General features: G+C 44.5%; 4 protein-coding genes and 1 non-coding gene across 6 annotated transcripts; 2 read left to right on the forward strand and 3 right to left on the reverse strand.

Moving 5' to 3' along the window:
- Positions 1 to 1,062: 1,062 nt before the first annotated feature.
- trnae-cuc (transfer RNA glutamic acid (anticodon CUC)) lies at positions 1,063 to 1,134 on the reverse strand. The gene has a single exon. It is a non-coding gene; the product is annotated as a tRNA-Glu (tRNA).
- Positions 1,135 to 1,380: 246 nt separating this feature from the next.
- On the forward strand, positions 1,381 to 3,891 carry vbp1 (von Hippel-Lindau binding protein 1). Its single transcript, XM_019871386.1, has 6 exons — positions 1,381 to 1,540; positions 2,521 to 2,645; positions 2,728 to 2,794; positions 2,865 to 2,963; positions 3,056 to 3,194; positions 3,306 to 3,891. The coding sequence occupies exons 1-6, from the start codon at positions 1,463 to 1,465 to the stop codon at positions 3,380 to 3,382; spliced, it is 585 nt and encodes a 194-aa protein (XP_019726945.1). The 5' UTR covers positions 1,381 to 1,462; the 3' UTR covers positions 3,383 to 3,891.
- Positions 3,892 to 5,205: 1,314 nt separating this feature from the next.
- On the reverse strand, positions 5,206 to 10,595 carry rab39bb (RAB39B, member RAS oncogene family b). Its single transcript, XM_019871385.1, has 4 exons — positions 10,313 to 10,595; positions 8,092 to 8,352; positions 6,869 to 7,049; positions 5,206 to 5,675 (listed from the first exon to the last, which is right to left on the reverse strand). The coding sequence occupies exons 2-4, from the start codon at positions 8,304 to 8,306 to the stop codon at positions 5,430 to 5,432; spliced, it is 642 nt and encodes a 213-aa protein (XP_019726944.1). The 5' UTR covers positions 8,307 to 8,352; positions 10,313 to 10,595; the 3' UTR covers positions 5,206 to 5,429.
- Positions 10,596 to 10,865: 270 nt separating this feature from the next.
- LOC109516466 (ras-related protein Rab-38) lies at positions 10,866 to 15,259 on the forward strand. Of its 2 annotated transcripts, none has more exons than XM_019871035.1 (5): positions 10,866 to 11,062; positions 12,318 to 12,542; positions 14,113 to 14,243; positions 14,308 to 14,457; positions 14,902 to 15,259. In XM_019871035.1, the coding sequence occupies exons 2-5, from the start codon at positions 12,347 to 12,349 to the stop codon at positions 15,097 to 15,099; spliced, it is 675 nt and encodes a 224-aa protein (XP_019726594.1). In that variant the 5' UTR covers positions 10,866 to 11,062; positions 12,318 to 12,346; the 3' UTR covers positions 15,100 to 15,259. The 2 variants fall into 2 exon arrangements, with proteins under 2 accessions (XP_019726594.1, XP_019726595.1); XM_019871036.1 differs by lacking the exon at positions 10,866 to 11,062 and adding an exon at positions 11,953 to 12,097.
- A 3,789-nt stretch (positions 15,260 to 19,048) lies between these two features.
- Positions 19,049 to 23,131, reverse strand: rasl11a (RAS-like, family 11, member A). The gene is made up of 8 exons (XM_019871038.1): positions 22,679 to 23,131; positions 21,823 to 21,879; positions 21,657 to 21,739; positions 21,153 to 21,193; positions 20,955 to 21,084; positions 19,940 to 20,015; positions 19,525 to 19,601; positions 19,049 to 19,436 (listed from the first exon to the last, which is right to left on the reverse strand). Exons 1-8 carry the CDS (start codon positions 22,800 to 22,802, stop codon positions 19,290 to 19,292), a joined length of 735 nt encoding a protein of 244 aa, XP_019726597.1. The 5' UTR covers positions 22,803 to 23,131; the 3' UTR covers positions 19,049 to 19,289.
- Positions 23,132 to 24,430: the final 1,299 nt, after the last annotated feature.

Here is a 24,430-nt window from a genome sequence, read left to right on the forward strand (position 1 = left end):
CATTGGGTAGATAAGCCACTTGGCAGCCTTGAACAGTGCAAGGGGCGAGCTCTGCATGCTGAAAGAGTACTAAAAAAAACTAAAAGAATGAATGAGCTGCTGCGCATTAACATGACGTTTTTGTCGCCTGCTCGGTATTTATTTTGCATGTTGTAATGTCGATCCCGTTTAACACTGGAAAAATGCACAGTACTTAACCCTGCTACATTATTACTGCTTACTGATGGGTGTTTGTTTGTTTGTTTGTTTTGTTTGTTTGTTTGTTGGCCATATAAACAGATAATAGCGATTTGTAAGGTAGTAGAAGGAAGTACAATCTAGTCCTACCTCTCGTTCTTGGTGTGTTTTAATTTGTTTGCTATTAATATTGTAGGTGTGGTGAACCAGTGGTTAGCACATCGACCTCACAGTGCAGAGGTACCGGGTTCAATCCCGGACGAGCCCCCAAAAATGTCAGGTCCATCAATTTGACATTCAGACATAAAACACAAGGAGGAAACAGGAGACTCAATTCTGGTACCAGGGGGGAACGAGGAGACGCGTTGGTTTCAGTTCTCTGCACGTCACCCAAGGATCTCCCCGCTCACCCTCTAATTTATTGAGAATCTAATACATGGGCGTGTCCAACCTAAAGAATGAGGGCTGTTGAAGACACACTGAACTTGTTTGACTATGTGTGTGTATGTGAGTGAAAATGACGTACATGTGTGCAATCGTTACAAAAACACCAAGTTGCAGCTGGTGTTGACAGTTCCGTCCATGTCCGACCTTGCTCTTGTTTTATCTTTCCAACCACTTTCTCGGGAAGGTGGTTGCGTCCCTCAACTGCCACCCAGTGCACTCAGCATTCTTATATTATAAATGTGTGCATATTTTCATTAAGAGCATTATATTGCTATTAAAAGCATTAGTGTTCTTCATTGCAAGCATAATCGATTTATCATTAATAATATGCTAAGGTATGATAACGAAAAACAATCAAGCTAACACATTTTTACGTCGTTACGATTAAGCCACGCCCCTGTGGACAGGGGCCTGAAAACCAAACAGTCAAAACAACTGTTCCCTGACCGGGAATCGAACCCGGGCCGCGGCGGTGAGAGCGCCGAATCCTAACCACTAGACCACCAGGGACATGTTGAAACCAGGACCAAAAGTTGTTTAATTACATGATCTAGTCAGTTCTCGGCATTTAAACTGCATTATTTTTTTTTTAAATAAAACAACGGTCTCATTTTTAATGACCGCTTATCTAGTGTATCTAAACGTTAGTCCTGATGGTGTAAGAAATGTTTTGGGGTGGTAAACAGTTTGAGAAGGCGAGTACAGTTGCGGCTAGTGGCCTACTAGAGGGAGCCACTGCACGCTAGGCCTCTTGTAACATATCGAAGCAAAGAAAGGAGGGTGGAACGAAGGGAGGGAAGAAGGAAGGGAAAAAGAAAGAACCTTACCCCACCCCACGATGGCGGCCACCATAGACAGCAATGCCGTGCAGGCATCCAAGAAAAAGCATCTCGGTATCCCCGAAGCAGTGTTCGTGGTACGTGAACGCTGGCCCGTCTCGCGTGTGTCATGTGCGGAGACTCACATTGGCTGTGGAGGGCCGTCTCTCTCGGTGCTTGTAGGAAGCGTTTTGAGAGCGTCATGCTAACACAGAGCTAACGCGCTAACATGCAACTCAAAAGTATGTGCGAGACCATTTACGGGTTTGAAACTGGAGTTATTGTAGTTCCGTTGCGCGGCCAGGCGTCCGCTTCCGCCATCGTTCTCAATGAATTTCAAAACCCTGAAAGCTAAGTTTAAATTCACGTATGGGGATGAGCATCTTTCTACCATCAAGGACCCACTGCAAATCATTTTTATACTCATTGCAATCCCTCAACGAGAAATGCAGCGATATATTTGAGTTGCATGCCACACGCGAGAAGCGGATGCCATGCTTGAACTGGGGGAGGTAGCGAAGTTGCCTTGCTCAAGGGCACAACATATAATTATGTACGAACAACTATAGTTTAATAGAAAATTTGAAAAACTGAAGACCCAGGCACTTTTCAAGGAGTCGGGCCAAAAAAGGGTTCTCCCAAAAGAACCAAAATTACCTTCACAAATTCTGTGATTTGAGCGATCAGGTCTGCAGGTTCCACGAGCAAGCCTTCACCGATGTTTAAGTTAATTGAAGTGAAGCTAAAGGTTAGGTCAAAAGAGTGTACTTCGCATACAAGCACCTGTTGTTAATTTGTATTCACAAAGCATAATATGTACTATTGCGGTGTAATAATGTGGACAATTTGGGCCTGTCTGTTTTCTGTACTGTGTTGTCTGTTTTTGCGATTAAATAACATGAAAGAGCTTTTTGAAAGACCTATTCAATAAAAAAAATGATTCTGCTAAAATGGACTCTTAATTACTTTGTACTGTTTAACATGGACTACCAAAATAAAAAAAATAAATTGAACCTAGAAATAAGAAAGCACATGAAGTTGCTCAGTGTTTTGCCTTCTCCCGTGTTGAAATTGACAGGAGGATGTCGACTCGTTCATGAAGCTGCCTGGCAATGAGAAGGCGGACTCTGCTCTGAGGAAGCTGGATGAGCAGTACCAAAAGTACAAATACATGGAAGTCAACCTGTCGCAAAAGAAGCTCAGGTAGGCGGAACGGGAGGCGCCGAGCCGGTTGGCCTGTCGGCCTTCCCTTCCTTATGTAATTCCATCCTCTGCTGGCTTTCAGGTTGAGAAACCAGATCCCACAGATCAGACAGACGCTAGAAATCCTGCGACACATGCAAAAAAAGAAGGTGCGTTCGACTTTTTCCGACGGCCGTTTTGGTCTTGAAACTCACGTTACTTTGTTGTCCTCGTCACCAGGAGACCACAGAGCCCATGGAGACGCGCTTTATGTTGGCCGACAACGTTTACTGCAAGGCTTCGGTACCGCCCACTGACAAAGTGTGCTTATGGCTCGGAGTAAGTCAACTGAGTGCGTGCGTGTGGGGGGGGGGCACACACGGGTGATCCTCTCACCTCATCTAATTGTACGCTCGGACGCCACCACATAGGCAAACGTCATGTTGGAGTACGACATCGATGACGCTCAGGCCCTGCTGGAGAAGAATCTGTGCACGGCCTCTCGCAATTTAGAGACCCTGGAGGAGGACCTAGATTTCTTGCGAGACCAGTTCACCACCACCGAAGTCAGTATCCTTCCACGTGTCGGCAACGCTTCTCTGTGTGTGTGTGTGTGTCTCCGTACTTGTTGCCGGTTGTGTATTGTACCTTTTGGCCCTTGACCACCCCCGCTCACCTCAGACATGGCGCGAGTCTACAACTGGGATGTGAAAAGGAGGAGCAGAGAGAGCCTTCTCAAATCAGCAGACAAGTCTTAAGATTAGATGAAGCCCGCCCCACCCCACCGCCAATGATTTTTCTCTCCAATCAATATGCGAGACGGATCGAGGGCCAAGTCTATTTTCAGGTCCAAATGAACAAACGAGACTTTTTCAGTTGATTACTGGAGGGAACGCAGATGCCGAAAACATGCATGGTGACTCTCATCGTGTGCTTCTGCTCCTTCTGCACTTATTTTTGTGCTTTTTCTTTGGGACTCTATTTATTTGTCTGTCATTAGGACACAAAGAACAGCAGTGGGCCATCGGACAGAACTGAAGTTTGTCACTTGGAATCTTTCAGCACGTGACGTATTATTTCCCCAAAGTCAAAAATTGGGCTGGGTGGGGGGGAGGCCAACTGGACACTCGATGCAGAATGTATTCACCACATTTCTCGTATCCCGAAACAAGACGAGCAGAAGTGCATGGAAGAGAGGCAGTGTCCCGAGATTGGGATGGGAGTCTAAAACAATGTCAGCAGGTCAAATAAAAGATTTTGAACATGACTTTGCCGCTGCTTGTATCCCAGGAAAAAAAAAAATCACAGGCTTGCACACATCATGGCCAGTGGTTTTATTTCAGAGACTATACGAACCAGCAAACCACACCTTGTTTTGAGGATAGAGGACACATTCCGGCAGCGATGGCAACGTCCACCTTTCTCGTTAACTTCCCGATGATGATGTCAGTCAGCCCCAATGGGGCTAATGGTAAAGCTTAACCACACGGCGCAGCGAAGGGCGACTTCATTTGTGACACATTAGTAGGGATGCACCGAAAATGGCCCTAAAAGTGCAGTTTCAGTTCTCGGCTAGCAAAATGACATGGCTGAAACAAGACGTGATGACGCAGGTGAAAACTTTTAAATAAAGCGCTCTGTCATCTGGGAGGTCTAACCAATGTAAAACCCGGCTGGTTGGATGTCATGGGGCACACGACCTTGGAGCTCAGGGTAAAATTCCATCCATCCATTTTCTGATCTGCTTAATCCTCACAAGGGTTGCGGGGGGGTGCTGGAGCCGATCCCAGCCGTCTTTGGGCAGTAGGCGGGGGACACCCTGAACCGGTTGCCAGCCAATCGCAGGGCACACACAGACGAACAACAATCCGTGCTCACACTCACACCTAGGGCCAATTTTGAGTATTCAATCAGCCTGCCATGTATGTTTTTGGAATGTGGGAGGAAACAGGAGTACCCAGAGAAAACCCACGCAGGTGCGGGGAGAACAAACAAACTCCACACAGGGAGGCCGGAGCTGGAATTGAACCCGGTACCCCTGCCCTGTGAGGTTGACGCGCTAACCACTGGATCACCGGGCCACCCAGGGTAAAATTAAAATATGAATAAAATAAAAAAACGAGGGGGGAGGGGGTCATGCCGCAATGGCTGCCCATGGTGCGACTTGGTCGGCCACGCATCCAGGCCCATTGAAGTTAGCAAAGGTGGGTGGCGAGATTTTTTTTTTTCCCTTGTAGGATTTTAAGATATCCTTTCTTTTGGTTTTGGCCAGCTATTTTCATTTTGCTGCATCCCAATAATGAATGATATGGCGAAAGCAGGTCACAAACATGTAAGGTGGGATGGCGGCGGAGGGTAAACACTGACTATACGCCAGCTGGACCAACATCGCTAGGTTGTACACTTGAGTCCGTCTCGTGTGGAAGGGCATTGCTAGCCTCCCAGAAACGCAACATCCTGAAAAGTTCAGTGTGACGCTCTGCCGACTCTTGACAAGCTTTCCGGCTTGCAATGTGGCTCCACCCGGAGTCCTTCCAGAAGTGAACGCAAGCAGAAAGTCAGTCAAGCCGATGGGACAACAATCCCAAGTGGATCAAGTTTGTGTGTGTCATGACCGAATTGCATATTGGAGGAGACCCACTTGGAGCCTGGACAAGCGCGTGTACTGTATTAGTATTTAGGAAGTGACTTTCTCCACTAATGATCCAAAAAAGAGCACCGCCGCTCAGTTGTCCTTCTGCCGACTTGCCCCCGACGAGCAAAAGAGGTCCGCCGCTTTGCGGCCAGCTGGCCCCGTGGGACACATCAGCAGATGCAGCGGCGGTCACTCTTGGTCACCTCCTCGGAGGAATGAACTACATTGGGGACGAAGCCGCTCTTGACGCCCTCCCAGCCCTCCTGGATGCTGATCTCTCCGGAGCGCACCAGGGCGAAGATGTCTTTGGTGAGCTCGGTGAAGGCGCGCTCCACGTTGATGGCGTCGCGCGCCGATGTCTCGATGTAGCGCATGCCGTACACCCCCGCCAGCCTTTCGGCCTCCTGCCGGCTCACCTGTAAGATTGGCCCAGAAAAAAAAAAAAAATGGCTTCTTTCACACAAAATTTGAACGGGCGCAGCGCTGTCTTTTCTTCCCAGTACATTCACTTGGCAAAGGGAATCTTGTCTGTTCCATTGTGACAAACTATCAAAATGGGTATTTAAAAATTTTCAAATTTTATATATATATAAAATTGTATTTTTTTTGGGGGGGACGGGGTGGAAAAAATTTTTTTTACTTGACTACAGTTCAGTTTTTTTTTTTTTTACTTTTAACTTAAAAAAGGACTCGAATCAGTCCTTTTTTTATTTACATACATTTATGTACAGAGAATATAAGAAGTCTATTCATCCCTGTTCAAATGAGGCATCCTGAAATTAAAAAAAAAAGACAAAAGTTTTTTATTATTAAAGGTAGCTATAACTTGTGGAACTCCATTTTTAATTTAAGCTATTTGATAGGGGAAGTTCTTTTTTTTTAAACCTCAGGTAACATGGTTGCAGAAGTGTGCACATCCTCATCACAACTGGGATATGGGTGTACTAGTCAGGGTCAAACTCATTAAAATAGAAGTCAGCACACACCTGCAACCATTTCAAATGCTTCTGATTAACCACAAACAAATTTCAGCTGTTCGAGGAGCCTTAACGGACATTTTTTTTTTGCTTTCTAGCATCCCCCTTAAGGTATTGTGGTAACTCTGATTAATCTATGGATCATAGTTCCCCCACTGGAGGTACGGTGTTCATTTGGTGATGAGCAACGTTGGGTTGGTATACAAACATTTGGAATTGTGGCCAAAAGGTTCAACCTTGGTTTCAAAATGTTGCAAAAATCTCCAAAACACAGGTAGGAAAATGTGTGTTACAGAGTCATGAAACCAAGGTCAGGCCGACAACAACATCTGAACTTTATTTGGTGTTAATCAGAGGCCACTATAAATAGTGGCAGTTCAGTTGTTCATTTTAATTCACCTTTAGATATTTTTTTCTGTGCAGCTATAGATCACATAAATGGTGAAACAGTTCAAAAGTGATGGATCTTGGTGTCAGTTTTGAAATAATAATAAGCAGGCATTTGAAACAGGGGCGTGTAGACTTTTCATATGCACTGTAAGTAGAGGATGCAAGTTGTTTTGCGAGTTGTAATTTAGCCGCACTACTTCCCCATTGTTGCGAGAGGCGGGTCAGCGTTGGCTGGCACGCACCTGCCGCTGAGCGTCCAGGTCGCATTTGTGGCCCACCAGCAGGAAGACGATGCTGTGCGGCTGCACGTGACTGCGCGCCTCCTCCAGCCACTCGTGCACGTTCTGGAAGGAGCGGCGGTTGGTGATGTCGAACAGGAGCAGCCCTCCCACTGAGTTCCGGTAGTACGCCCGAGTGATGGACCTACGGGCGATACAATTTCTCATAAGGCACTGCTGAGGAACTTAAATTTTTACATTCTTGTTTTCACCTCTGCCAGACTTTCACATTTGATGATTTTGTCCATCAATGATCCAATTTGACTTAATCTGTCCGGAAATGACAGTTGGGACTTGAGCTGGAGTTGAACTTGTTCCATCCGCATGCTTGTATCTCCAAACACAAAATTCATCTTTCCCTAATGAAATGAATGCAAATGCCATGAATCCAGGTCCCGCGTTAGCCCGTCGATGGCATTTTCCATCACGTCTTAGCATTAAGCTAGCTGGAGCCTTCCTAAGGCGACATCGTTTGGTTGTTTGAAAGATCCCATTTGCCATTTTCAGAGTTTTAAGGACCAGATATTTTGACATTCAACTTCAACTAGCAGCTTCAAGCCTCCAACAGAAGCAAATGTTCACCATTTGCCGAATGGCTGCTTAGCCGTAAAGTCACACGAGTTTCCCATCAGGCACCATTGCATTTATTGACCACAAATCATGTATCGTTATCGATCTATGCCTGTGATGTATACTGAAATAGAAATATTTAGTATTCTTCTATTAGATAGCAAAAGATAATTTAACTCATTGACTTTTTGTTGTTTTTTTCGGATGTGAAAGTGTTCCTCGGCTCACTCAAGGTTCGGGAAACTGCTTTGTATTACATTGTGTTACGCTGAAAACCGTACATTGTTTTATGTTGTTTTTCTTGTTGTGTCTGGACAGCTCAAGTATTTCTATATTTGTACGTAGGCACAATTTCTATTTGTTGACTTTCTTTGTTTGTGTCGTTTTAAATTAATAAGAGCTCGTTTTCCTGCTGGAGCAAACAATTGAGGTGGTAATTCTTGTTTTAACACCCCCAGGCTGCAACACGTCTTTGCCTGACGTTATGTACACTTTTCCTCACGTCATTCGACCCTCATTTTTCTTTCTTGCGTCACGCTTCTCTGACAATAATTGTTTTGTGGATATCCGCTGTGGGGTTTTTTTTTTTCAAGGACATCTACGCAGACACGGCCCACCTGAAACGCTCCTGGCCAGCGGTGTCCCAAATCTGCAGCTTGATCCGCTTGCCCGGCTCGATCTCCACCAGCCGAGAGAAGAAGTCCACGCCCACCGTGGGGTCCGACACCTGAGCGAAGCGGCCTTCGGTGAAACGGCGGATGAGACACGACTTGCCCACCGTAGAGTCGCCGATCACGATGAGACGGAACTGATACAGCCAGATGGCTTCCATGACTCGCCTCTGCTCGACTGTTGCTCGACCGGTTCTGTCTTCTCGTCTGCGGCGCCAGGGACGTTTCCCAAAGTGAGCGAGAGAGTGAGAGAGAGAGAGAGAGAGAGAAAGAGAAAGAGAACAACTGCAATGAGCCAAATCCGCAGCTCAAATTGAAAGTGCTTTGACATCCGCATCATTTGTTCCGCATCCATGCTCGTACCGCTCACATCCCAGATGATCTTTCCCCACCGAAATCAGTGAAAAAAAACATCCATCCAAAACAGTTTTGAACAACAAAAATTATACTCTGTAATCTTGTCCTTTATACAAATACACACTAATGGCATATTGAAATAGAATGCTACGAATTACAAAAACATTTTTTACTGAAGTACAATGGACATTGTGCTGGTCCTTCTGGTGTGCACACCTTAGCCACCTGGGGGCAGTGTAATACAGACGTACAGAGACACACACTCCTCAATGTGCCAGAGAAATCATCATTCGCTGCAGAGGATTAAGAATACATGCCTCTGAGTATTGCTGTATTATCTACGTGTTGCTCCACCATTTGTGTTCAAATATCCATCGCTTGAAGGGCTATAGCATCACGACACTGATACAATGCGTTAGCCCATTTATGGTGTTTTGCATTGTTTGTAGCATTAAGCTATATAGACTTTTCTAAAGAAAAGCTATGTGGCTGTTTTGAATACAAAACCTGTAATTCTTTATGTTTAATTTGAGAATACACTTCAACGGGGAATGGCAACAAACAGCTTGACGACACTTTTTTTTTCATGAATTGTTCAATTTTTGCCTGCAAGTCAAAGGAAAGATTCTTGAAAAACCCGCAGGTGGGGTCACCATATCTGAAGGCACTCCTTTCTTGTACATGGACACAAGAAGGATATTTCACCTCAACCGAAGGGCATGAAATATATTCTGGTCTACAAATTATTTTGCAGAGTATTTGTTCATTCCAAAGGTATTCTTCCACACCAAACTTGAGCTAGCATGGCTTAATGGACACTGGGAACCTAAAAGGGACTTCCCCAAAATGTTCCCACAAGGTTGGACGAATAGAACTTTGTCCAACATGTCTTGCTACGATGAAGAAAGAGATTCACTGTGGATGTGTGCAATATTTCAATACGAGTATAGTAGCAGTCAGTGGCACTTTGCGCAGCGTGCTATTGGGGAGGATGGGGGGGGGCGCAACAGGTCAACTCAATCACCAGACACAAGAGAAAAATTCACTCTTGCGCTTTTCACTCAAAGGATTTTGGAGAGTTTTAATACTTTTTGGATGACTGCTGCCCCCCCAACCCCTGGCCCCACCTCCTTTTCACGAGAATGTGTGACCTTCCCAAATATGGGATTCCACTCTCAGGAATTTGGCTTGCATCTTAGCGTGTGTGTGTGTGTGTGTGTGTGTGTGTGTGTGTGTGTGTGTGTGTGTGTGTGTGTGTGTGTGTGTGTGTCTATCATATGTAAAAATTGATGGCCTTAACTTGATTGAAGGATGCCAAATAAATTGGAGGATATGGCATGATACTAGTCATTCTACCAGTGCGCAGAAATATCAGCTGTACAAGGCAAGAGTGGTATAATCCTTACTAGTTACATAGCCAGTCTACTTGTACACTGAACTCTCAAAGTATTAGAAAGCTCTTTGCAAAACTTAACAAGTAAGACGCAGTAATACAATGACTGCTAACTTCTACTTTGTATGACTGTATGATATTTCTGCACACGAGTAGGACGACTACTCAGACAAATAATTTTTCATTCATTCCTACTAGTGCATTTGTATATAGAGGCAATTAAAAGCAGGGGGAGGATACCGAATAAATGCTCAGTTGGGTTTCCATAGGAGGATGCCCTTGGCGAATTGTGCACCTGTGCCTTGTCGACCTCCCACTCGATGGTCATAATATCCCACGCACGACACAATTTCTCTTTCACTTTCTGACAGATCACTTTCGACGGAGCGCACAAAACGTTGTTGAAATGACACAGACCTACTTGAGTGAACCGCTGGCGGCGACGACTGAGGCGGCCGTGTAGGCCCCGAAGTTCCGGGCCGGACTGGTGCACCCTCCCCGCTGCTGCTGGTGATGAGAACGACACTACAGGCGCACTAAAACGTTCAGGCTCACTTGGCGGCCGTACGGCAAACCCGCACAGTCATCCGCGTGTCATGCGTCCACGGGTCGAGGGGAATGGCAGGGATAGCAGCATCATAATGCCTGACTCATCCCGCATCAGTACCACTACCGTAAAAGACCGTCGTGACGCGCAACGCGGAAGTCATACACGTAAAATAAATAAATAATAAAACTAACACAAAGAATTTAAAAAAATAAATTAATATTAAAGAAATTTCGCTAAATAGATTAATCTACGAGGACCAAACGGTGGGTATGTCACAAAGACAGAAATATTTAAAACGCAAAACAAATCAAAAATAGCTCACAGTCCATCTGCGCACAAGACTTCTGCGCAGACCCAGAAAAAAAAATCCCCACAATGCTGGGATATGTAGTTCATGAGTAAATTAACCATATGATTGACGTCATAGACAGTGACATCAGGGGGCGTGGCCGTGGTTGAGGACGTGCACATAAACCGCAGGCAAAATAGATAATAAAATTACATCTCCATTTTGTCTCCTTCACTTAGTGCATGGAGAAACTTCAGCTGCTTCTTCTGCTGCTGCTTCTTCTTCATCTTGGAACTCGGGACGTTTTGCAACTAGACTCACCATAAAAGTAAGTTTGCCCTCAACAACACGAACAGCAACGACAACGCAACTTTCACTTACGAGTTGAATTTGTTTTCCGAGACCAAGCGCGTAACTCGAATTTACTTGCACAGTCTATCAAATTATAGTTCCCTATTGAAATGTAAAGAATGTGTTCCAGCAACCCCAAAATACACTTTTTTGGTTTTATGTGATTTGAATCAAGAAAAATAGCACACCTTTTGATGAAAACAGAAGAGACCGTATTAATCAATTAATTAATTTACTAACTTTAATTACTGTATTTTGGCACAAGCCGAAAGTTACATTTGGGGTGGGCGGCATCCACAGCCACAGACATTGCAACAACTGTCGCCAACAGGACTCGGGCATTGAATTGAAGCTACCACTCAGCATTTTTTTTTTCATGTCATTTGACCAGTGGCGTATCTGAAGCTTCTTGCTCGAATCTTAAATTTTGGCTCGCAACGCAAATAAAAAATAAATAACAAAATAAAAAGTACATTTGCAAGGAGTTCCGTAAGTTAGCGTGGTTGTAATTAATAGTCAATATAAATAATAAAAATCAATAATAGATAGTCACAACCCAGCGGATGGTGGTCAACTGGTTAGCCCGTCAGCTTCACAGTGCAGGGTTCGATTCCGGCTCCGGCCTTCCTGTATAGAGTTCGTATGTTCTTACGGTCCCGACGTGGGTTTTCTTCGGGTACTCCGGTTTCCTCCCACACTCCAAAAACGTGAATGGCAGGTTAATGGAACACTCTCAGTTGTCCCTCGGTGTGAGTGTGAGCGCCGATGCTTGTTCGCCGATGTATGCCCTGCGTTTGGCTGACAACCAGTTCAGGGTGTACCCCGCCCACTGCCCGAAGACAGCTGGGATAGGCTCCAGCCCGCGGAGCGACTCTTGGGAGGATAAGCGGATTAGAAAATAGATGGGTGGATGGATATTCACGACCCACTACTGACTCGCTGAGTAGCATGGCTAACACCAGTTGGTTTCAGCTCTGAGGTTACTTCACAAAGCAAAAGTCGCGTCTTCGCTGTAAAAGTTAAACAACATTTCAAAATAATACATGTTAGAGCTGTAATTGGAATATAATGGAATGCGATTTTTGCACGCGGTTATCAGACGATCACAGCGTGATTGAAGTCAATTTAGCACTGTACACTATTCGCTTTTCAACCGGCAATCCCCTTGTCATGTGATGAAGTGAAAAAGTGTTTTTGTGAGTGACCTCTCTCCTCACATGCGACATCATTAGAGAGGCGTGGCGGAATTTGAGCCTCGGCCATGCAGCCGCAGCAGCGTCTTCTCAAAGTGCTGGTCATCGGCGACCTGGGGGTGGGCAAGACCTCCATCATCAAGCGCTACGTGCACCAGGTGTTCTCCCAGCATTACCGGGCCACCATCGGCGTGGATTTTGCTCTCAAAGTGCTCCAGTGGGACCATGCCACGGTGGTGCGTCTGCAGCTGTGGGACATTGCCGGTGCGTTGCGCCACTTTTTTTTTTTTCGACCTTCCTCTTCCAACAAAACAGACTCCATCCAAACAGCAAAGACTGTAGATGATAAGATACCATTTACAATTTGTGTAGACTAGTACCTCTATTTACATGTTCAAGTCAAACAGTCGCAAAGCTCGTAATTCAAATTTACTTTTGAGATCAAAATCAGTGTTCGACATGGGAATGCTGTGAGTCACTTCCAGCCTACCTCCCTCCAAAAAAATGTAATGTGCTTTTAATAGCGGAAAAAAATTGCACTCCATAATATGGTGCTGGTAGACGTCGTAGAGTAATAAGCACATTAAATTAAATGTAAGAATTACACAGCTTGTGTGTCATTCATTGGCTTCTTTTGTTATGTGCGACTTCACCACTAGGGGCAGTATAATACAGACATAAAGACAAACAGAGAAGACTTTCACGACTACTTTAAGTTACTCAGTAAACTGCAGTAGTATTAGGTTGTTTTTTTTTCGCAGAGGATAAAGAACATTCCTGTGAATATTTTATAAGCACCTTTTATGTCTAAATAGCTGTTTCTTTATGTTATAACACAGTGACTATCGGTCTTATTTATCAGCCTGTCTATGGCGTTTTGCGTCGTGTGAGCATCAAGCTCGTAGAATGAAAATTTGTGTATTTTGAAATACCCGAAACGTAAAATGCCTTTGTTTTTTTTTTAGTCTTTGAGTCAACTAAAACTGGGAGCGGCATTAAACAGCCATTTTAAAATTGTTCACTATCTGCCCAACTGCTGCTTTTTGAGTGGAGAGCCCCCACTGCACTCAAATCTCAAATTTTTGCTCACAAGTCAAAGCAAAAGAATCTGTCGATCTCCTGCTACCGCGATAGTCCGGACAATGATTTTGTCTAGGCTTGCACGACGGCAGGCAGTCCACAAAGCAGAAGTCTCCTGGCGCACGTCCGGCCATGACGGCGCATGTTGCAAGTCAACATGGTCACAGTTTTTTCTTTTTTTATTTTGAGAACAAGGTCGCATTTTTGTGCTGATGCGACTGCTAGATTGGCATCATGCGGCGCACGTTAGCATCCACTACAGGCTCGTGTGCACAATTCACACAAACCCAAAACAAAAGGTGCATTTTTCCAAGATACTCTTCTCTGCTCCTTTTCATGATTCTGCCTTATTCCCATGAGTGGGAATTAAGAACACATTTGTTTTAATACATTTGAAACACGAAAATACATTTCATTAGTATTTTAATGTCTTGTTACTTTTTTTCATCTAGATCATTGACAAAAGCGAAACAAATCCTTGCTAGGCACTAAAGTTGAACAACCACTTGCTCGGCCCGCGTCCCGACACTCCATCAGGCTTGCTGCAAAGTAGCAATCAGATCGAAGCAAAGATGCACTTTATTTCCATGAGATGTTAAGCAATGTCTCCTTTTATGCAAATGACACTCGAATCTTTGCAGAGCTCACATTGGGTTCTGTGACATAAGCCCGCAGGATGTTCACATTATCTTTTGGGATCGAAGTCTTCTTTGGACCTGAATGTAATTCTCATCCTCCCTTCTCCTACACAAAGGACAGGAGAGATATGGCAACATGACCCGTGTTTACTACAAAGAAGCCGTCGGTGCTCTGGTTGTCTTCGACATGACCCGAATATCTACCTTCCAGGCTGTCCTCAAGTGGAAAGGAGACCTGGACTCCAAGGTGAAACAATGAGAAGGAAAACATTTGAGGCTTTTTCCTCATGTTGTTGTTGTTGTTTTGTCAGGTTGCCCTAAGCAACGGGAGGCCGGTTCCGGCTGTCCTCTTGGCCAACAAATGTGACCAGCGGTGCCTCGGTTTGTGCCCCAAACTCCCCAAACTGGAGAATTTCTCCAGGGATTACGGCTTTGTGGGCTGGTTTGAAACCTCAGCCAAGGTAAGACTTCAGGTCTTCCACCAGGGAAAGCCACTCAGTCCAAAACTGTTCTTCATTTGACTAAAATAGGGATTTTTGCTGGACTTGTTAGCGAAAGACATAGTTCCTTATATGCAGTGGATAGAAAATGCAAAAAAAAAAAAAAAAAAAAAAAAATGTCAGGGAAAGCCTACTAGAGCATCTGAACTTTATTCAGAGTTCATCATCGGGACTCTGAATTGTGGCAGGTGTGTGCCAACATCCCAAACGTTTGAATGTGATTGGGAAATTCTCAACACAGCCAAATCCCACTTCGAGAGGGTGTGCACACTTATGCAACATTATTTCACTTTTTTTTTACTTCACCTGCCAAAAAATTTCCATCGGGTCTCACAGATTATATAACAGGTCACAACAATGGTGGCAAAAGTTTTTAAATGACTGGGAAATGTCATCCGTACCCAGGACAACACGAACATCGACGCGGCCATCTTGTGCCTGGTGAAGAACATCATGGCGGTCGAGGAGGAGTGTGCGTCCAAGAGCGAGGCCGACGGCGGCGTCTTGGTGCTGCCGCGCTTGGACTACGGCGCCGGTGACAGGCCGCTATCGAAATGCTCCGGATGTTCTGGACTCAAGGCCCGTGACAAACATGGTGACTAAATCTCAAGCAAGAGACTGACGCTACCTTTCAATGACTATTTATTTATCTTGTTGCTATGGACGTTTCTCATCTGGAGTGGGGTCAAGATTTCAATAAAGCAGTGCCTTAAAATAGTGGTGCGCTTCAGACCATAGCCGCTAGATGACGCCAATAAACTTCGTTTTTGGGGCTCTCATTTCCTGCGTTTGCAACTAATGTGGAGAGCAAACGTTATTACTGTGTGTTTTATGATACACTACAATACAGTTGAGCCTAATGTCTCTTTTGAAAAAATGTAGAAATTCATTTTGTTTTTTTTTTTGTTGTTGTTGTTTTTGTTTTTTTGTTTTTTTAGGTAAGGGCTGCAATGGATTGATTGCATTTCCATTCATTTAAAATCAACAGAACTCGTAGTGCTTCTCCTCAATCGCAGCACGTTCAAGTTGTATTTTTATTAATTGCGGAAGATCCACCGCTGACGTTGATCCAACACGTAATTATGCAATTACAGCCGAACCTTGGAACAACGTACCTCGGGGGATCTCACAAATGCTGGTTCGTTGTAACCATATCCAACAAAATGGCCGCCAACTACGATATATATAAAACACAGTATGAACATTCATTCATTCATTCATTTTTCCAATCCGCTTATCCTCACAAGGGTCGCATGGGATGCTGGAGCCTATCTCAGCTGTCATCGGGCAATAGGCGAAGGACACCCTGAACCGGTTGCCAGCCAATCGCAGGGCACACAGAGACGAACAACCATCCTCACTCACACTCACACCTTGGGACAATTTTGACTGTTAAATAAGCCTGTCATGCATGTTTTTGGAATGTGAGAAGAAACCAGAGTAACCGGAGAAAACCCACACAGGCCCGGGGAGAACATGCAAACTCTACACAGGGAGGCTGGAGCTGAAATTGAACCTCTGCACTGTGGGGTCAACGCGCTAACCACTCGACCACCGGGCCGCCAGTATGAACATTTATAGATGTAAAAACATGATTATGTAATACAGTTTAAACATGTCAATTGCAAATGCAGTATTCAGAAAACATTTAGTCAGCAAATGAAAAGTGCCTTCTCCAGTTCGGGATGTGCTGCAGCACGAAGCGTTTACGATCATCTTTCAATCTGTTGGCCTGGAACTCTGCCGCGATTTTGTTGCCGTTGCGGATGATTTGTCGAAATCGTTGACATTGCCAATTCATAGTCTCGGCCGAGCTTCATCTGTGAGACTGAAGTGCGAAACAATTCCAGCCTTCACGAAGGCCTTTTCACTATTTTGTGGCAAAAATCTGGTCGGTATAATGAAGTTTACGTGTTGTGTTTGTTATAAAATCGGCAAATGGGAAATGAGTGACGTGAAATCGGGACTTGGAAATGTGGATGTTATAGGGGTGAAAACGTCAACTGGGTACGTTAAAACGAGGTTCGACTGCAACTGTTTTTCATTTCTGATGGATAGCTCAAGGTCAGAGTGGACAATAAATGACTGCAAAGGCAGAGCCGCATATTCCCTACACCGGGATTGTGAAATTTACCAGGGCGTTCTGTGACATCATTGCCGATAAATCCAATTCACCTTTTTCCACCTTTTCCAATTCAAAACTGCTCACTGGCCTTCAAGTCAGCTTGAAGTCCCAGTCCGCATGGTGAACTCGTGGGAACAGGGCAAAATGCGTTGCCCCCCGGGAGAGGGCGAAAATAGACACAGCATTAAGTACGCGCCCAAAAGTCTCCAACATTTTAAAGTCGCCACTGATAGATTGACAAACCGTAAACTCCTTTTGGTTCTTATCATTTTCCCCAAATTCTCCAGTTGGAATCTCACACCTTGCGATGACCTTCACTCGAGCTCTGCTTAGCCTCTTCACTTCCTGTTTCCTCCAAAACACACACACACACACACACACACACACACACACACACAGCTGGCCTATGTCAGCCACACTGCTTCCTGATGAAGTGTTTTCCCACAAGTGGCGAAGCAGATGCATGCTTTTGGTCTTCTGTTGGGCTGTTCTGCATCTTTCAGCAACAATGAGAAAGACGCTGTGCATATTGTGTTAAGCACAGGCTTTAACAAGAGAGATGATGAGGAGTTGACAAGTGTCAGTAAAAAAAAAAAAATGATGTCAGCGGGTGACTCTGGGCAAGAGACAATTAGCATACGAGGTGATAGTTAACCAAATGCGAGACTGTAGAAATAATGCTATTGAGACCTGCTTTTCGTTGCGGGCTCTTAATGCCTTGGCCCAAAAAAGGGAACATTACAGGAATACTCCGTTCCAAATGTGACCTCATAAATGTCACATTAGCTGCCCATTAAGCACAGGCTTTGACAAGAGAGATGATGAGGCGTTGACAAGTGTCAGTTAAAAAAAAAAAAAAATACAGATGTCAGCGGGTGACTCTGGGCAAGAGACAATTAGCATACGAAGTGATCGTTAAGCAAATGCGAGACTGTAGAAATAAAGAATGCTATTGAGACCTGCTTTTCGTTGCGGGCGCTTAATGCCTTGGCCCAAAAAAGGGAACATTACAGGAATACTCCGTTCCAAATGTGACCTCATAAATGTCACATTAGCTGCCCTCTAATAAATGCAAAGTACACATCCACATCTGGTTCTCCACGTTCATCAATAGGCCACTCCGGACTTGGTTGACTTTTATCTGAGCCTTTTCTCGCATTCTTCTCCTGGAGCCTGGCTGCCCTTTCGGGGGTCAAAGGGGGGGAAAAAAAGGTCGCGGGTTTGGGGTCACGTGTGCGAGCGTGTGCAGTGAAGGGTTGCAACAGGAGGCTCAGCAAGCCAGACACATTCCAGATGAAGAAAAATGGCAATTTGGGGGGGCTGTGAGGAGGTCATGAGAACAGCAGTTAGCGAGCGCGCACACACACACACGCACGCACGCACTGTTCTAACTTCTTCCTTTCTTTTTATAACAGTAAAAGCAGTGTGTTTGTTTGGTGTGCATGATCCTGGGAGGTACGGGTTGCATGAGATGAGTTGACAGCGGATGACGTTGACTGTTTTCATTGGGCGGGCCGTTCCAAACCAAAAAGTGGAAGACTAGCTTGATTCCAGACTTGTCACTGTAGTTTGTTTTGTTACCCGAAACTTTCCGCTTCAGCCTCGGAGCACGATCTGATCAGGGTCACTTCTATTTTTTCATCCATTTTGAAAATGTTTCCATCCGCGGGGTTGTCATTTGGGCTGATGTTTTTTTTTTTTTTTTTTTTTTAAAAAAATAAAATTTGTCCCTTCTGCATTTGCGTAGGCCCCAAAAATGGTTCCATTTCCATCTTGTAGTCGTCCCTGAGGCTTAGACAGACACCATTTTACCCATTGGCCTATATGCTGTGTACAAAGACAAAGCACACATGTAGGCAGTAAACAGCAGAGCAAAGCCACTAAAGAGACCAGTTGGCTTCGGTATCCACAGATCACATTCATCCTTTAGCTGAATTTCCTGCCGTCTGAATTAAAAGAGCGCTTGGGCTGAATATAAGTAAATTAAACCAGTGCGATGCGAGGGCCCAAGTAACATGCTTTTTATGACAACTTGGGAATTTATTAAAAGGGGTTAGGGAAATAAAAGCACAAGGTACAATGATAAATGGGGATGTTATTAAAGCAGATGTTTAATTTGATTGTTTTGTCTTTTAAGAGTAATGACATTAAGTCAAACCATATGGGTGCTCTCATACGGAAGGTCTACTGACCTTTAAACAAGTAAAGTTATTTAGAAAGATGAATTGGGTCCAATGAGGCACATTTACAATGAAATGAACACTGTGGACAAGGGCCCAATTGCAGCTTTTTTTTTTTTTTTTTTTTTTTTTTTTTTTTTTTTTTCTCCGCGGGGTGGTCTTTTTGGCTTATGTTTTTTTTTTTTTTTTTTTTTTTTTTTTAATCCAGCAGGTTTTTGATCTATGCGGAATCAAAACACATGCCAAGCAAATACAATTGTGCTTCATTTGTTTTCAACGAGTCAAAAAGACGACAGTGAATGTGAACATTTGAAGAAAATTCTCATCCTTGCAGACCGGGACCGTGAGCTCACAGCTCAAAGTTCACGTGGAAAGTTCACGTGAATATCGATCCTCGCCGCCTGATGCCGACAGATTGTGCTCTTTATAAAAAACAGAAAAAGGTGTCCTGGGATCGTCTCCGTGGCATTGTGGCTTCTTCTCTGCTTTCAGAGAGCAGTTGCTGATTTGACTTTAGAGGAGAGGACCTGCCTGAACCTCCTCTTAAGCTCCTGCATGTTGGGAGATTTGGGCCGGGCTAGGTGGAGACCTCCTCGCCGTTTCTCGCCGTTGCCTCCCCCCAACGCCCGGGACACCTGCGCCATGGATATCACGTGACCCACTTAAAAACCAAAACCAAAAAAAAAAAAACAACCTACATGGCGTCGGATAACGGAAGCCCACCTCATGACACAGCTGCAGGAAGGCAGTGTGGACGCCCTCGTGGTTCTCCCTTGCTGAGGCCTCGAAGTAAACGCCCCCTGTAGGAAGAGGCGGGATTCCACATCAACGTTCAACACACACTTTGAATCACCGCAAGCACTTTTTTTCCCCCACACCATCTCAACAGGTGGACTTTGTTTATTCCGTCAAATGGAACAACAACATCAAGCAAAATTAGATTAGATTAGATTAGATATCCTTTATTTGTCCCACACTGGGGAAATTTACAGCCTTCAGCAGCAAGATTGTGGGTAGAAAGAAGAGAAAAGAAAACACAGTTCAATTAAGTGCAATATAAATACAAACATGGATAAGGTCAATAATTAAGTGCATGCAAAGTTCATGCAAAATGAACAGGATCCGGGCAGGTTCCCACCTAGAGAGGACGCTAACGTCTCGCCTTCGTCTGCCGGCACTTGTCGCGCTCGTAGCAGGTCACTCTTGTTGCCGATCTGTAGCAGATTACACGGCGGATCGGATTAGCGCGATTATCAAAGGCTCACCTGCAGCAAGTGACAACAGCTCCCACTCGTCTGGGAGGTCCGTCATGAAAAAAGAGCGGTGGCGGGCTGTGAAGAAAGTGTTCAGAATTTCTTGACCAGAACTGGGTGCAGCCCTGCAGAATTATCCACAATGGAATTCCTTCTCCCCGATTATTGTCATGTTCATAGGGGATGTTGTATCCAAATCAAATTCCCATACACTTGTCTTTGATCATTTCATACATGAAGTAGTAAGTACTGTATTGGCCCGAATATACGACGGTGTTTTTTGCATTGAAATAAGACTGAAAAAGTGGGAGTCGTCTTATATTCGGGGTCTCGACATTATACCCATTCACGATGCTAGATGGCGCCAGATATCATTGAAGCGAATGCTGAACTTGACTCTCCAGGCCAAAGCGAACCGTTCACGAAGAATAAAAATAAAAATAGCGGTAGCACGAAGAAGAAAAATAAAAAAATAGCGGTAAGAAAGAAAAGAGAAGAAAATAATAGAAGAGATAACAGAAAATGGAGAAACGTAGCGACAATCTGGAGAAAAGTGGGTCGAAGATCGGCCAGGTTAACCGGCAGCTGAGGAGAAGTTATGATGTAATTTACATTTCAAAAACCAGAAGCCATTCATTGACGAATGTGATTGCACTTTAGATTTGAATGAGGCAAAATAACATGCTCTTTCTCTCAAATATATTGTTATAATCATTGGTTTCAGATGTACTGTAATTATTTTCTGTATAAAAATTAATTTGGTGTTCAAAAAGTCTTGAAAAAAAGGGGGTCGTCTTATAATCAGGGCCGTCTTATATTCGTGCCAATACGGTAGTAAGTACAAAAAAAAAATTGTAGAAACAGCACTTGCTATGCCGAAATCCAAAACGTGCCACTGACCAGTATGACAGGGATGTTTCCCGACGGGTGGATGCGTCTGACGTGCTGGTACAGTGGGCGGATGGTGCGATAGCTACTGTGGTCCGTGATGGAGAAAACCAGCACGTAGCCATCGGCCCAGTAGATGGACCTGCCGGTTGAAAGCGTGTAAACGGAGCATGCGAAAAGACAACGCGCGTGAGCTGGCGGGCGCCTGACCTGTTGATTTGCTCCTGGCAATAGAGGCCCTCTGCGTCGTCCTGCGCACAAACAATCATCAAGTGTTTGCGAATGACAGCGCGGAGGACACGTCTGTGGAGGGTAGGGCGGCAAAAATTGCAGAAACTTTCCACGGCAATTCAAGTGGATTTATGGAAGGAGCCAAAAATTTAGCAAGTTGAATTACAAAAATGGACACTCTTGTGGTGGCAACGAAAGTTAGACGGCTCGCCATCCGCGCCACCAGGAGGGGCTTCCTCAACAATCGTTATCTTGCCGCCGGAGGAAGCAAGCGTCTCCAAGGACCGTGCTTTGTAACCACGTCGCTCTCCTTAAAGTGCCAGCGTCCCAGCCTAACATCGCATCCTGTCGCTTCACACACATTCCTGACCTCGCTTGGAGATAAGGGTGCAAAAACAGAAACTGGCAAGGAGCTTATCTGCCAAACGTTGCCGGTAAGCGCCGCCACCGGCAATGGTCCGACGACAAGCAGCCGCTGCGTACCTGCAGAGCTACGCAGGGCGTGTCCTGGATCTGAAGTGACACCTCTTCACCGTCTAGGGTGACCTTTCTGGAGTAGAGCGCACCTGCATGGCCGATGAGCGGAGAAAGGGGATCAATCGTTTCAAATACAAGGATGAGAAGGGAAAACGTTGAGGGGGGCATTTACCTGTGTTGGCTTCATAGTCTCCAATAAAGCGTTTTGTCAGAAACCTGACGATGAGAGCTGGAAAAAGGCAGAGCGAGTTCTGAGAAAACAAGTCGGGCTGACCTACGTGCCACCCATTTTGTTGTTATCTAGGGCGCAATTTGCCTTTTTGGGAACAGTCTCAAACAAACAGGTTCAAAGTCCCAAGTGGAAAAATGACGCAACTATCACCAGGCCAAACCATTAAATACAAGAAGAAAATAATAATAATCATAATACCGGTAATAATAAGAAGAATAATACATTTATTTTGAAAGCGCTTTTCATAGTACTCAAAGACACTTTCCAAGAGTTTAAAACACAAATGCCAATGAAATGCTCATTGATGATCAAAATAAGCCAGAGGTGTCCAAATCACCCCTTGGTTGTTATTTGCAGCCCCCCCCCCCCCACTGCTATTAATTAGACTCGGGTCATGTGACTGTGTTATGTTTCAAAAGAAATAATATGCAGCACAGGAGAACAACATAATAGGTGCCTTGCGTACTGCACTGTTTGTTTGTTTTTTGCCGTACAATGCAACTTTTCTTGTGAAAGAAACAGGCTGAAAATATGCATTTTGATGGGTGATTTGAAAAACGAGTGACTCGAGATACGAGCGCGGTAGCGGAATGGAATGACTTCAACGTAATCGACTCAAGTTGATAGTGTCTGGAGAACGGATGGGTGGATGATTTGAAGGGGGTTTTGAACACCCCTGCAATAAGGCAACAGTAATCCTAAAGGAAGGAATTCATATCATCCCTCCCCTGTCACACTTGAGCCGAGCTGGGAATTCAAACGTTTGCATTGGAATCAACCCGCATTGCTCACTTACCAGTTTTGCCGACGTTGCTGGCCCCCAGCACCACGATCTTCACCGTCTTGTTGGGCACGCAGTCCGGCAGCGGGTACTCGGGAATGGGCAGCAGCAGAAAGTTGGCGGACCCGCTGTTGTTCATGGCTCCCGGTGCGGGGAAGGGGTCGTTCCAACCAGTAGCATTGACCTCGGATCCGTGTGGGAGCGAGATCACCCTCCTCCTCCTCCTCCTCTTCCTCTTCCTCCTCTTCCTCCTCCTCGCGGCGCCGTAGGGACCTCAGTCCAGTATTCCCAGAACGCCCGAGCTCTTTTATCCCTGTGTGTGCTTCTGCTGCAGGGCAACTGTTGAAACCTTCGCCAAACGCATGTCGTAATCCTCCAAAAGCGCCAACAGGCTCCAGGCAAACTCCGCGTGGACGTGGGGGAACGTGCGCACTGGGCACTGCACTGGGCAGGGCGAAAGACGAAGAAGAGGAGGACAAGGAGGAAGGAGGAGGCAAACTTCATTCCCCAGACCGCCCCCCAGGAAAAGTGTTTTTTTTTTAAATGTCCATTTTAGGTCGATTCCAGTGACAGAGCTACGTGGGGGGACCAGCGATTGTCATACATTCTGAAATAAACGGAAATCTTTGTATATTCTATTGTATATTCATATAAAGTATAGATATAATTGAGTAAATAGTGAAATATTTCAAAGTAGTCGCTGATCGTGTAGTGGTACAATAGCCTAACTTGCGTGGATCGGTTCCCATTCAATGACGGTGTGAATGATTGGTTGTCTCTATATGTGCCCTGCGACTGACTGATTTTGTCATTATGTTATATAAAATGTTATATATCAAAAGTACCAGAGGTATCGCTACTCAGTATCGAAGAGTGAATACTCGTACTAGAATCGTTCTGGAAAAAAAGTGGTATGAACAACCCTATTTCAAAACTAACTGAATTGAATATTGACATATAAAAATAGTTTAATCAATACCTAAATAAGCAAATTGGATTAATTACGTGAAACTACAAGAAATACTCAGAGATCTAAATATCAAATTAAAAGACTTAAATATTGAAATAAGCATTGAAATAATTTTAATGAATAGCAGAATAACTAAAAACACAACTCGTCATTATTTATTGATGAAGCTTCATTCAAATTGAGTTCTTTGTTACACATTCTTAATGGATAATCTTGATTTATTATTTTTTTAATTTTATTGAACAGATCAATCCATTTAAAAAATATCCTTTTGGGAGAAAGATGATCTCATACAAAACAATCTATCAGATTTCAAACGCGGGAGCAAAAAAATCTCCAAAATCATCACTGACTTTGAGTCCTAACACGAACCTCAAGTTAATTTGCAGAGGAATTTTATCACGTGTACAAAACTAAGGAAACATTTTCATGTATATAAGTTTCGTTATATATATCAGTTTCGTTCTCTGAATCTCGTACAATTTGTGTGTTGTGCAAAACAACCAGTCAAGATAAAGATAAGTGAACACCTCATAATGAGGAAAAACGTCAGGTCGTCCCTGATAAATTGAATGGAGGCGAGGTCAATGTATTCCACATGGCCATTACTCAACTGGGCGGTGTCCATTTCCTCCCCTATCTTTGCAGTCGCATCAACAATGGAATTGTGCTATTGCGCCTCGCCTGACTTTATGGAATCTGTTCGATAAGAACTGTGACCAATATAAAGAAAATAAAAACTGACATCGTTTAGGCACCGCCTGCGTTTTCTATTCTAATTACAAGCATCCAACACA

Source organism: Hippocampus comes, unplaced genomic scaffold, assembly GCF_001891065.2.
Source record: "Hippocampus comes isolate QL1 unplaced genomic scaffold, H_comes_QL1_v1.1 scaffold83, whole genome shotgun sequence".
In the NCBI taxonomy this organism is placed as follows: domain Eukaryota; kingdom Metazoa; phylum Chordata; class Actinopteri; order Syngnathiformes; family Syngnathidae; genus Hippocampus; species Hippocampus comes.